The sequence below is a fragment of the Typopeltis vanoorti genome, chromosome 11, assembly GCF_054136105.1.
Source record: "Typopeltis vanoorti isolate ZY-2024b chromosome 11, IOZ_Tvanoo_1.0, whole genome shotgun sequence".
Taxonomy (NCBI): Eukaryota; Metazoa; Arthropoda; class Arachnida; order Uropygi; family Thelyphonidae; genus Typopeltis; species Typopeltis vanoorti.
The window spans coordinates 87,818,639-87,833,402 of NC_143559.1; the positions used below are offsets into that span (position 1 = coordinate 87,818,639).

Sequence of the window (14,764 nt, forward strand, 5' to 3'; positions counted from 1 at the left end):
CTATTTCCGACCCAACATAAGGTAACGTTAAAAGCCATGGATATGGACATGCTTATGCCTACCAGAAGAAAATGTGCATCTTGTCAAGCCAGAACTGTGGCTAAACACTCTTGTAGATATTAAGTGAATTTTGACTAACCCATAATTTAAATAGATAATGTTTGTGGATTAATAAAAGAGGAGAATCATGTATAATTACTGAAAGATGTATATAAGATAATAAGTGTATTGAGCCATGTCAAAAACAGTTCGGAGCTGCGGTGACCAATCGGCCACTGCTATGTGCGTGACGTAGCCACCAAGAGAGGGCGCTCACATGAGGTATATAGGTTTCTGCGCCGAATTCAATCGTTCTCTTATTTTCTGTTCCTGGTTCCTGACTCCAAGTGCTGGATATCTGTGAAGCTTGCCGCCGTGCCCCAGCAACATTTTCCGTTGCTATACGGTGCTGTGTCGAGTGTAGCCACGTTGAAGGAATGCTGCCAGAGAGAGCCACTGGTTAGCCATGTCAACGTATAAAACAGCGAAGAGGTGAAACTCTTTCGAAAAGAATAGGAGTGTGTCAGGGACGCCATAAGAAATATACGGTGAGGAAACCCGAAGATCTAGTTAAGGAAGTCCTAATAACCACCAGAAAAGCAAGAACGGTAAGACGCAAGTTTTCGTATTAGATTAACTAATAACCAAAAAGGGAATAAGAAATAAAACGTTAAGGAACTCCATATAGTCTACTTCTACTTTATATCTAAAGAACTGTAATCTTTTGGACATTCTGTCTACGTCTAAAGAGCAAGTAACACCCTAAGCTTAAGCTGAGCTGGGAACCAGGGCTTCGGACTGTTTATGTTAGAAGAAACATTGTTATTATTGTATTAAATTTGAACTTAATTATCAACTGAATTTTGGGGGAGGATAAAGCCAGAATATAAGAGAAAATATTGTCTCATGTGAATTTAGCAAGACGGAGTATGTCTAATATGTTTCACACTAGGATTGTAGAATGTATCTATGTATATGTGTTATTCCCATGAATGAGAACTGAGTGACTCAGTAGAAATTAACCGAGCCTGAATATAGTCATACAAAGAAGAGTGTGAAATTGATACCATAAGGTTTCAGAGTAAATAATTTTGGATATGTAAATTTAAGGGGGGGGGGGAATTCAGGCTCCTTAGAATTGAAATTTCTGACTAAAGTGTATATATGTGTCTTGTCTAAATAAATGTATTTCTTTAATTTAAACCTCATGAGTCTGTCAGTGTTCTGAGAATTGAGTTACCACTTGTTAAAATTCAGACCATGCATAATTAGTAGGGGAATCCATTAGCAACTAAGAAAGGGGGACCACGACTGCAAACCACTTGATCCCTATATTGTTTTCAGTAGTTTAAAATTGTGTCTCAGACTTCAGTTGCCGGCTGGCGCAGTCGACTTAAAGAATATAAATTTGTCGGCAACGGAAGAGCTGAAAATAGATAAGTGAATAGTCTAATATAAAATAATATAAAATAATAAATAAAAGGGAAGTACCAGACGTAACATCACCTTGTGCTCAAATGTAAAAACACCCAAGCTGTTACATAGATTCTTATATAAACACGAGAGTTTATATAAAGAAAGTGCTGAAGCCTTACGTCACAGACCCAATCTTAACTGTAATGGCTGTCTCACTATCCCAAAGGTCTGGGAAATTATTATCTGCAATTGTATAAAATAAATTTATCAGATATATTTTAATTTAATTTTAATTTACAGCCGAATATTTCAGTCCTTAAATACACTAATGTATGCATAGAGGGATTCCAATGTAAGCAGGCACACTAACTGTTCCTTTGAATGTAATTCCTAGTATTGTTTGTAATAACTGTACTGATGATGTCTTAAGATACTTAAGACAAAATATCTACATATTATTAAAATTTAATTACTGTGGTATATGTGTGAATTTTTAGTTAGGGATGTAGATTATCTCCAACACTATTCAATATATTATTAACATTTGACCTCCATGCAATCAGACTCATCATGGGAGGTACACACTATTGCACACAATGTTCATCCAACCATGCCTTAAACTGATTCAAGGTTTCTACATTCACAACACACTCAGGCAATGTACTCCACTCATAACCACTCTTCATGCAAAGAATTTGCTCCTTACTCCTCTACTGACACCCTCCTTATACAGTTTCCAGTGATGACCTCTTGTTCTAACCCCCCCCCCCCCCCCCGCATTCTATGATAAATCTCTTTCATGTCAACCTGAAAACAACACCTGACTAGCTTAAGAGTATATATGCATCATATCTCTCCTCCTATTCACGAGGCATTGCAACTTACATTCTCTCAATCTGTCCTTGTATTCCACACTCCAAAGACCACTGACCACTTTTGTGAATCTTCATTGGACCCTTTCCAACATATCCTCATCACTATGAAAACCCAGTGACCAAATCTATGCGCAATAATCCATATGGGGCCTGATCAAGACCTTATATGGATTTTTTCTGCATATCAGGGCTCTCTACATCACTGCCATTATCCGATGAGACATCTTCACAACTTGTTCCCCCCCCCCCACCCCCCCCCCCCCCCACCCCCCCCCCCCCCCACCCCCCCCCCCCCCCACCCCCCCCCCCCCCCACCCCCCCCCCCCCCCACCCCCCCCCCCCCCCACCCCCCCCCCCCCCCACCCCCCCCCCCCCCCACCCCCCCCCCCCCCCACCCCCCCCCCCCCCCACCCCCCCCCCCCCCCACCCCCCCCCCCCCCCACCCCCCCCCCCCCCCACCCCCCCCCCCCCCCACCCCCCCCCCCCCCCACCCCCCCCCCCCCCCACCCCCCCCCCCCCCCACCCCCCCCCCCCCCCACCCCCCCCCCCCCCCACCCCCCCCCCCCCCCACCCCCCCCCCCCCCCACCCCCCCCCCCCCCCACCCCCCCCCCCCCCCACCCCCCCCCCCCCCCACCCCCCCCCCCCCCCACCCCCCCCCCCCCCCACCCCCCCCCCCCCCCACCCCCCCCCCCCCCCACCCCCCCCCCCCCCCACCCCCCCCCCCCCCCACCCCCCCACACTATATAACAGGGCAAAATTAATCTGCTCAGATGACAAGACCCTGACTATGGAACTAAACCACATCCTCAACACTTTCTTAGCCAATGGCTATAACCCCAAAAAAATCCAAAAAATACTAAAACCTGAAAACCACAACCCCCCTCTCCCCCTCAACAATAAAGACTACACTAAGTCTATCACTATCCCCTACATCCAGGGCACCTCTGAAAAAATTACTAATATCCTCAAGAAATATGACCTTACTTCCTGTTACACACCATATAAAAAGTTGGCATCCCTTATCCGCTCTACCAAAGACCAACCACTTCCCCTAGACCTACCTGGTGTATACCAGGTCCCTTGCAGCTGCAAATTGTCCTACTTTGGCCAAACAGGCAGAACAACAAATATCAGGATTTCAGAACACCAAGACTACATCCGGTTTCACCAGTACAGCCGCTCTGGGCTGGCAGACCATGCCTTAGATACCCACCATAAAATTCGTTGGAAGAAGACAAAAATAATCCATCGCAGCAAGTTTAAATACGAAAGATTATTCAAAGAATCTTCAGCAGCTCTAAAAAACGTTCCTAACCTCAACAAATTTGGGTGCATGAAACTGCCCCAAATTTGGGAGACTTTCATTATGAGAACTTCAGCCCAACGGCCAAGACTACCAAATTAGCCCGCAAGAGGGCACCATTAGGACTTTAGGAACAAAATTAGTGTCTTAATTTCTTCCTCATTTGCTTTGTTAGTTCCTTTAGTGCACATACCATATCTTTATGTTCCTGAAGATGACAATGTGACATTGTCGAAATATAGAAGTGATTCATTAAAGTTATCTTTAATTAATTCACTTTATATGCGTTGTTAATTCCGTAAATTAATTACCAGTTATGTCTAACCAACGTATAAGTCTTACCACTAGAATCAATTCCCAATTTTAGCTAAATGTCCATGAAATTTCAAGTCTCTATCCACCATAACCTGCAAAACCTTTTATCTCCACAACCTCCTCTAAAATATCCCCACAAATCCTATGTATACTCTGATTCTCATCTTTGCTTCCCAAATTTTAAAACTTTGCACTTTTAAAAACCTTACTCATATACATTTTGCTCACAATTTTTAATTTAACAACTTTTTTATATTAAAATATCTTAACCTTGACTATGTTTCATTTATCATAGTTTTTCATATCCTTATCCAACTGATATATGGTTTTTAAAAAAAATTGAGTATTTGGGCTGATGTTCTTAGCACCGACAATGAATCATAACACTATGTAAAAATTGGAATAGAAATGAAACTCCTATGGAAATTGAAATAACTCAACTGAAGACAGACTGGACTGAACAGCTGTTATTCATGGAAGTCTCAAATTGCCTTTGGCAAATGATGACAGAAATGAAAGATATATTTAAAACAAAAACATCAAAGAGTTTGTGATGAGCATAATAATGCTGTTTCAACATGTTCACTGGATAATCATTTAAACATTTCTTGTTCAAATAAACAAAGTATTAAAAAACAAAATTAAGCTTTAAAATTGCAATATTAGGTTGTTTTAAATTTTTTTTATTAAACTGAGGGAACTTTCATTTTTTGAATACTTTTTGACAGGTTATGACATGGAGAGACAGGTTATGACAGGAGAGACATCTGCGACAGGTTATGACATGGAGAGAACAAAAAATTCAGAAATTGGTTATGTGATTTATAGATTAGTGTGCTACATAAATATAATTAAAATTAGAGATGAAAAAAATATACATTTTTACCTTCAATGTGGTATGTAAAGCATATGCACCATATGATGGAGTGTCAAGAGTATGCAATTCGGGAAGGATGTTCTCTTGGCCACTTGGAGTTTTATAATACATCATTCGTCTTAAATGCTAAAATGGAAAAACATTTATCAACTAATATAAAAAAAAAAATTCTTTATTATACTGAAATTATATTTAAATGCACTTTCTGAAGTTATAATCACACTACACAATCCTAAAATTTGCTTTTATGCAAAAATAGATCTTTTACCATAATTATAAGTGCAGATACAAAATGACATCCATATTGTTCCATCACCTTGAGTTTTACTTAAATGTCTATTGTTTGGAAGTGGTCAGCAGCGATAACTAACACTGAGTTACTTGAAGCCAAATATGGAAAAAACAGAACCAGATCATAGTTCCCCCAACTTAAGAATATACATTCATCAATTCTTCTTGCTACCCCCAATGGTTGGTAGGTAGGATGCCTAGAGACCATGCAAGTGATTGTTACTTTTGTTTAACACACACATTTCCAACTTTTCTGAAAACTGAAATGTAATAAAATACCTAAACTTGTTGGTAGCCATGAGACAAGTCCTTTACTATAATCTGTATCTGATTTCTAAATCTAAGACATACACATGGTTGAAGAAAACTCTATGAATGGATCTGAAAGTACACAGCATGTTCTCATGCCGTGTACTTTCAGATCCAGTTTTCATGCTGACACCTGAAAACTGAATTCAGTTTTCAGTTACCAGCTGCAAATCACCTAATAACCCAAGAAGACTTGAATAACCTTCTGAAAATATTTCTGAATCATACCAATAAGCTGAAAATGTTAGGATCTAGACTGCAAGGTTGAAACTTATCTGTAAAGAGAAAATTGAAAAGTAAATTCATCTAAATGTATTCTATAGGTTCATTATGAAATGCAATCTCAATTATTGAAGCTGAAGGATGACAAGACAATATTGAGCTCATATTTATTTAAATTTATCCTATTGAAATTGCACCATCACTCAACTATTTACACTTCGAGGTAAAACAAATATTAAAATTTTGTTGTTTAGCATTATCAATCAATTTTTAATGGAGGAAGGGATTCATTCTAATCTTTTAAGGCCTTAACAGGTAAGAATGAATTTCTACTTTATTTATTTAATGAAGTACACTATGTTTATATAATATGGGGGGGGGGAATCAGACACTATATGCACTTACTGAGTGTTCACTTTCAAAACTGCCACTATCTAAATCCACAACAGACTGATTTAACAACAATGGAACAGAAATTTCCACTGGGTGCAAAATTCCCTGGTGACAAGGCTGGGTGATAGTAATCATCCGTCTGTTAGTTCTGATGGTGATCACTCGACCACTCGATGATCCCCAAGAAGGTTTTGCCTTGGCTTCTAACGCAGGCTTTTGACCAATCTATAACATGGAAAATATATCCTTACATGAATCTGATATCACAGAGAATGAATAAAATCATTTTATATGCTGCAAAAGTACAGAACTCTCAAAATAGGCATAAAATAAAATAAATTTCTTTTCTATCTTATGAATAACAAATGTTCACACATTCTGGTTTGGATGGCTGTTAAGCATTATAATAAAACGAACTGAAGCTACATATTTGTTAATTGCATACATTTATGGGTCCCTTTTAATCAAAGGATCCTTATATAAAAAAAAATTATTCATTTAACATTAGACAACATTTGAACCTAGATCTTTTCAACTCAGGAGCAATTGTTCTTGTTTATTATTCAATAGCAAATTTCAGCAGTCATCAATATATGTCAGGAAGGCAGGTAAGTAGAGGAGCACAAAGAGAAAGTGTTACAGGAGAGAGAGAGAGAGAGAGAGAGAGATGCATGTGAGCAATCGAGGAATAGGGTGGTAAGAGGTGTAATGTATGGGAACTCAATGATCCATAGTGTTCAAGATAGGATGCGTGAGGAGTGTTTGCCTGGAGGAACGATAGAAAGTGTGGCTATGGCAATTAAGAGAGGTGAAAGGGTGGATGAGAATATTGTGATGGTAGAAACAAATGACTTGAGTGGTAATGTAAATAGAGCAGCGAGAAATATGAGATTCTTGCTTGAGGGTGTACAAAAGAAGACACAGAGAGGAAAGATTGTGTGTGTTGCCTAGGTATGATAGTGACAAGCTGAGCAGAAGAGTCGTGATATTGAATGGCATAATAGCGAGAATGTGTCAGAAGAGAGTATTGGAATATGTGGATGCTTGGAGTGCATTTGAGAACAGAGAAGAATTGTATGCGAGAGACTGCTTACATTTGAATGAGGAAGGTCGTAGGCATCTGGAGAGATTGCTGTTCTGAACAAGTCAGTGTGTCCCAGTGTGGATGGTAGCAGGGGTGGCTTCTTGTGGGAATGGGAACTTGGAAGAAGGGGGACAACATCAGGTAACGCTGAGCCCAGTGGAGTCTAGAGGGGATAATGCTGGGTATAGAAACAATGACATTTTTATGCTTTATACTAATGAGGAGTATTTGGAATAAGGGAGAGGAATTGGTGGCACTGATAGCATCAGCCTGGCCAAAGATTATTGGGATCACCGGGACGTGGTTGACGGAAGAGGATAAAATAAAAGGAATAGAAGTTGCTGGGTACAGCATTTTTTGGCAGGATAGGAAGGGAAAGTGTGGTGGTGGCTTATGATAAGTGATGATCTAAGAGTGGAGGCTTTAGAAGGCTGTGACACTAATGATTTTAAAAGCATATGGTGTGAGGTGGAGAAGACAGGATATTTAGTGGGGTGTTGCTACAGACCAAGGAGCACAGAGGGTGGAGACCAGGAGATGTTGAGACAGTTGAGAGTGGCAAGTGCAAGAAGAATGGTTGTTATGGGAGATTTTAACTACAGCAGTATAAATTGGGGAGAGGAAGATGCATGTAGCAATAAGGGAATGGAATTTCTAGAGTTCTTGAGAGACAAATGTCATAGGCAACATGTAACAGAGGGAACAAGAGGTTCAAGAATTTTGGATTTGGTTATAGCATTTGATAATAAGTAGATTGATATAAACTGAAGAGTTGATAATAACTGAGATGACATCTCTCCCGCCCATTGAAGAGAGTGACCATATGGTTTTGACTTGGAAAATGAATAGACATGCAGGAGTATCAAAGAGATAGGAACGTATGTGGAATTATAAAGCAGGTGATTATAATAGTCTTAGACATCAACTCGGAGAAGTTTCGTATATCATTAGTGCTTGGGAAATTGTGAAGGAATATTTGTTAGCAGCAATGGAAAGCTGTATTCCACGAGCAAAGAAGAGGATATGATTTGGAGTAAAGTGGATGACAAACAATATTAAACAGAAACTGCATGCAAAAAAGAGGCTATGGAAGAGATATAAGGAGACAAGTGAAGAGAAGATGCATGAAGAATATAAGACACAGGCCAGGAGAGTGACTAGTATGGTAAGGAAGGCAAAACTGGAATATGAGAAAAGACTGGTCCTTAGATCCAAGGAAAATCCTAGGGAATTTTTTAGCTATGTGGCCAGTGGGAGGAGAAACGACTGTGGAAGAATGACATTGTTGGATAAAAATGCTACTAGAGTGACTGATGCAGAGGACATAGTGGAATTGTTCAATGAACACTTTATTGGAGTATTTCATCCTGGAGGAGTCAATTTGAATACTAGAGGGATAGGGCAGGTTCGAGGTTTAGAGGTGCAGGAGGAGAGTGTGTTCCAAATACTGAGTACTCTGGATGTCAGTAAAGCTGTGGGACTGGATGGTATTTCACTACGAGTTTTGAGAGAATGTGCTAAGGAACTGACAGTGCCTTTGACCTGGCTTTTCAGTGAAAGTCTGGCTGCGGGAAATGAGCCCATGGAACGGAAGGAAGGTAAGACAGTGCCATTGCATAAGGGCAGTAGCAGACTGCAAATGTCTAATTACAGGCCAGTTTGTGTGTGTCATCAGTAGTTATAAGATCTTGGAGAAAGTAGTGAGGAACCATATTGTTATCTGTGAGAGTCTACATGGATTTGTGAAGGGGCACTCTTGTTTTAGCAATATGCTAGCCTTTTATAATAAAGTTACATAAGCATGATGAAGGAAAGGCATATACTGCCATTTTCCTAGACTTAACAAAGGCATTTGACAGGGTGCCACATGATAAGCTGATATTCAAGTTGCAGCACATGGATCTGAATGTCAGATCGGTCAAATGGATTCAGGATTGGCTGTCCGATAGGTGTCAGAGAGTTGTGTTTGGTGGAGCAATATCAAAGAGGCAGAAGATTACGTGGGGTTCCACAGGGCTCAGTACTAGGACCTATATTGTTTAACCTTTATATGAATGACATTGTCCGTGGATTGCAAGGGGATATTCAGTTGTTTGCAGATGATGTGAAGCTGGTAAGGGTTATTAGTAATAGTGCAGATGTGGTAGCTCTGCAAGAGGATTTGAATAAGCTAGCTAGATGGGCAAATGAATGGGGGTTTCAGTTTAATGCAGCAAAATGTAAGGTCTTGAGGTTTGGGAAACGTCAATGGGACACTGTATACTCTATGAGAGGAGTTAAACTGGAGGAAGTAGGGGAGACGAGAGATCTGGGGTTGATGATTGATAGAAACTTGAAATTTAGGGAACATATTGCAAAGGTAGTGAAGGTAACACAGAGGATTGCTGCAATAATGAGAAGGACACTGACCAGCAGAGATAAAAGAGTTATCATTCTGTTGTACAAGACTCTGATGAGACGACACTTAGACTATTGTTCACAGATTTGGTCCCCAGGATTTGAAAGGGATAAATTAACTGTGGAAAGGGTACAGAGGCAGATAAGAAAGATGGTGTCAGGACTGTACAATGTTAGTTATGAGGATCGGCTGAGGGAGTGTGGGCTGCAGAGTTTGGTGAATAGAAGAAGGAGAGGTGATATGATTGAGACTTTTAAAATGTTGAGAGGTGGTTTCAGGGTTAACAGTGTGGAGTTCTTTCGCTTAGTTGAACAGGGGGGAAGGAGTCATGACAAGGGGGGGGGCATCCCTGAAAGTTACAAAAGGAAACTGTGAGAAAGAGGGTGAGGAGTGGTTTCTTTGCATGGAGGGTGGTTGAACCATGGAATGCATTGCCTAATGGAGTGGTGGGAGCGAGGTCAATGCATTTAAGGAGTGGTATGATAGACTTTGTGTTTCCTAAGAGGGACCTCCCCTCGATGAGTCTTGATAGACTTGTGTTTTTTAGAAAGGACCTCCCATGATGAGTCTTTTGACTCCATGGAGGCCAGAATAATAATAATAATATGAAACGTACAAACAGTCTGAATTATTTCAGTTCACTGCCGCATTACTTCATGATTGCATTCTGTCATTTGTGCTGCCTTTTTCAACAACAATGCAACAAGAAACAAAGCATGATCTTACACTAAGTCTGGACCTCAGTCATAAACAATTTTAACACATTACACCACTAACCATCAGGTTATTACACAACACACATGTATTTCCATTCTTAGTCTTTTTAAAATATTGTGAAATTTACCTGCTTGTGTAGCTTATCTCTCTCTCTTCCTCCCCCCCCCCCCCACCATTATCTTCTGAAGATGTGAAACAGTTATTTCATGAAACTAGTTCAGTATTAAATAAACATATTTTTATTACCAATTGGTTCTATATGGTTTACATACCAGTATTATATTTGATCATGTCTTCTGACTACAGAAGTCTTCAATACAAAAGAAACAAGATGCTAGATTATTTTATAACAATAGTTGAATTTTAAATTTATTATTATTATACCACATGACACCTCCATGGGAACCAAGGATTTATTCTAGGAAGTCAGTCCACATTACACAAAATCACAACCACTGTTTGCATTGCATAATCCACCTTTTGCACTATATCATCTGTCAACAACTACACAGCAATTTCATCTGTCAATTATTTGTGTTCTCTGGTCAGTCAATTTATTTGTTTTAAGGGAAGGGGGGGGACCTGCTAATTATGTATGAGACCAGCTAGCTAACCTTCACTTGAAAAAGGCACAAGATTCAACACCCAGGTCTTTTACATAGCATGGCAAATGTCCCATTTTTTTATATTCTTCTTCTTCTTTCTCATCCATCAGATGATTGATTGAGTCTCCTATGAACAAAGCTTTGCCATCTGGCTCTATCTCTGGAAATATCTATCATCTCTCTGAAGCTCAATAATTGTGACCTTTCCTTCAAAGACTGCAGCCAAGTTCTTTCTGGTCTGTTTCTTGATCGTCTTAATCCAATGATTCCATTCAAGATCATATTTGGTAATCTCTGGGAGGACATTCTCTGGAAGTGTCCAAATCATTTTAATTGCTGTTTAAGAATTATAGCTATGATATCTTCTCAATAGTTTAATTCGTGTTTGACTTGCTAATTTGTTTTGTATTCAAACCCAGTGAGTCATATTTATTTTTCTTAAGCATTTCATTTTGAATGCTCTGATTTTCTGTATTTCTCTTTGACTAAGTCTCCATGTCTCAGCTCCATTTCTTACCATATGCATAACAATGGTTTTTTTTAGAATTTTAGTTTGAGGCTTTTTGAAATGCAGTTATTTTTCCATACATACCCATCATTCTGTTTTAAAATTGGATGATGATTGGATGATTTAAAATACTAGAAATGAGAGAAATTGATGAATCAGATTAAATTATCATAATAAACAATAAAATAAAAATAATAAATTTAATTAAATAATGATAATGATTTAACTCTTCAGCCATGTCTGACTATTGGTAACTTTGAAGGCAAGTATTCTTGCCACAAAGTGTTTCTGGTGAGAGTTTTACAGGGTGGTTCACCACTGCTTCCCCCATTATATCCAGAATTGACCGGCATGTGGTTGATGAATCAGGAATATGATTGGGTCATATTCCTGATTCGACACACATGGATTTACATAGTTGTAAATCCATGTGTGTTCACGGGACCAATTTGCCTGTTCCGGGAGGGACAAAAAAAAAAAAAAACCTGCCTCCGTATGAGACCAGCTAACTCACCTTTAGTTGAAAGAGACCAGATAAAGGTTTCTCACGTAATGGACGGGAAATGAACCTAGGTCTTTCCAACCAAAGGTGGAATGAAGGTATCAAACTATAGTCCAGTTTGCATTTCTTCTGTAGTTTGTTAATATTTAAAAAAAAATGAGTATACAAAATTGGGCTTGCATATTGACTTTCTGATTTATGAATGTCATCATGAATTTAGCAAGAGGTGTTCCTGTTTTATAGTGGATGCCTTTTATAATGAAGTTACAAAAGAAACTGATGAGAGGAAAGGCATATGGCAAGATGCCACATGACAAGTTAATGTTTAAGTTGCAATGTATGGGTTATGTCAGGGTTGATTAGATTAGAAATGGCTTTCTAATAGCAGAGTTGTGTACAGAGGAAGCAGTAATGGGGAGAAGGAAGGTTAAAGTTGAGTTCCATAGGGCTCAGTGCTGTGCCTGTTACGGTTCAATCTTATTGTCAATGATTCTTTCTTTTAAGGTTAAACGGTGATCAGCATTCATATTTATGAATTTAGGGACACAAAACACGTGTTTAAAAAATTATTTTACTGATTAATAATAAAATAATAACCTGACGTTTCGACCCCTGTAACTGAGGTCATAATCAGAAGGATACATGTGTATAAGAACCAAGCTACATGCTGTTGCACTCTATACAGGTAAATTAGATCTATGTTGTTAACTAATCTTCTTTCTTAGCCTGCCCTCTAGTGATAAAAAAAAAATCCTACAATAAACTCTGCTGAAGTCCTCATGTACTAGGATTCTTCTGGAATTATACAGTAATTATAAAGGTATCAGCAAGTTGCGTATGAGTTATGATATCCAGGAAAACGAAAGTCACTAGTGGAGTGCCTCAGGGGTCTGTTTTAGGGTCATTACTGTTTAACTTGCGAAGATTTGGATGGAGATATTCAGTTGTTTGCAGATGATGCAAAGTTGGGATGAACCATAAAGAGTAGCGAAGATGTTGTGGCCTTGCAAGAAGACTTGAATAAATTGAGTGATTGCGCAAGCAAATAGGGATGTGAGTTCAATGTTGCAAAATGTAAGGTTTTAAAATTTGGAAAACAAAGATGGGATGCAGAATTTATGCTTGGTGAGAATATATTGTTGGAGGTAGAGGAAATAAGAGATCTGGGGGTGATAGTGGATAAGGATCTAAAATTTAGGGGGCACATTGCCAAAATTATGAAGACAACACAAAGGCTTCTGGGAATGATGCGGAGGACACTGACGTGTAGAAGTAGGGATATTCTTGTTCCGTTGTATAAGGCTTTGATTAGGCCACACATGGACTATTGTGCCCAGATTTGGTCACTGGGTTTTCAGAAGCATGAAGAAACGTTGGAAAGGGTCCAAAGGTGACTGACTAAGGTAGTTTCTGACCTCTAGAATGTTGAGTATGAGGAAAGGTTGAGAAGATGTAATTTGCAGTCTGGTGGAGAGGAGGAAGAGGGGAGATATGATAGAGACCTACAAGTTGGTAAGGAGTTGTTATAAGATCAATGGTGGAGAAGTTCTACAGAGAACAGTGGGAGATCAGGGGATAACCAGAGGTCGTCCCTGGAAAAAAACTGTATAAAGAGGGTGTGAGTAGACAAGTGAGAGGCAGGTTTTTTTCGTGCAGAGTTGTGAATGAATGGAATGCCTTGCCTGAGAGTGTGGTGTCTGCAAGAAGTTTGAGTGTGTTTAAGACACGGTATGATGAGATGCATGTGATAAAAGGACCTCCCAGATGAGTCTTTGACTTCATGAGGTCTTGGAGTAATAATAATAATAATAATGTATTTTGTAAACCCCTCGGTGGGCTAGGTGTGGCAGAGGATCCTTGGAAGAACTGAGTAGGTGTCATAATTTTGTTGGGGGGTTTAAAGGTGGTTTTGATGTTGTATTTGTGTAGTGTTCTGTCTATTTTTTCTGAAATGCCTCTAACATATGGTATAGCAATAGCATTCTTGAAATCATTTGTTATTAGTGGTATCTTTGTGGAGGATCTTGTGAATGGTTTTTATACTGTATCCATTTTTTATAAAGGTATGTTTGATGGTCTCATATTCATGGTTAAGAGCTTGTTCATTTGAACAAATAGTTTGAGCTCTGTGTTTAAGGGTGCTTATGACCCCTAGTTTTTGTGTTGGGTGGTGATAAGAAGTTTTGTGCATGTACTGGCCTGTGTGTGTGTGTGTGTAGGTTTGCGGTAAACTGAGAAGGAGAGACAGCATGAAGGAAGATGTGTAACAAGTGTGTCTAGGAATGGAAGAGAGTTGTTTTTTTCTATTTCAATGGTGAATTGGATGCAATTTGTGTTGATTGTTCAGGTGGCTAAGGAATGTATTTAGTGCTTCGCGGCCGTGGGGTGATATGGCGAAAATATTGTCGATGTATCTGAGCCAAATTTTGGGCTTTAGGCATGCCGACTCTATAGCTTGTTGCTCAAAGTCTTCCATATAAAAGTTTGCTATTGGGGGGGGGGTGAGTAGCGAGCCCATGGCTGTACCCTCTTTTTGAAGGTAAAAATTGTTTTGCCACACGAAATATCCAGAGCAGAGTACGTGGGCAAAGAGGGTTGTGATGTTGTGTGGAAATATGTTCTGTAAGAGTAAGATAGTATCATTGATTGGGACATTGGTGAAAAGGGAAGTTATGTCAAAGCTGACTAATAGATCTTGGTCGTTGAGTGTAATATTTTTAATTTTGTTTATGAAATATGTATTTTTTATGTAGGAAGGGGAATGACCAACCAATTCCTTGAGCGTGGCCACTAATTTTTTGGCTAAGTGGTAATTCGGCCTGTCGATTCCTTCCACAATTGGACGTAATGGTGTGTCTGTTTTGTGTACTTCTGGCAGGCCTTAAATTCTGGGCACGAGGGCATACTGT

The 14,764-nt window shown here is 39.4% G+C and overlaps 1 protein-coding gene across 2 annotated transcripts in view; it reads right to left on the minus strand.

Moving 5' to 3' along the window:
* LOC150101832 (uncharacterized) overlaps window positions 1–14,764 on the minus strand; it is a 572,233-nt gene that overhangs the window by 112,997 nt on the left and 444,472 nt on the right. For both annotated transcript variants that reach the window (XM_090400015.1, XM_090400014.1), the window contains exons 20-21: window positions 6,054–6,266; window positions 4,836–4,952 (exon numbers count right to left, since the gene is read on the minus strand). In XM_090400015.1, the coding sequence (XP_090256141.1) occupies window positions 4,836–4,952; window positions 6,054–6,266 (330 nt within the window). The remainder of the gene's footprint in view (window positions 1–4,835; window positions 4,953–6,053; window positions 6,267–14,764) is intronic.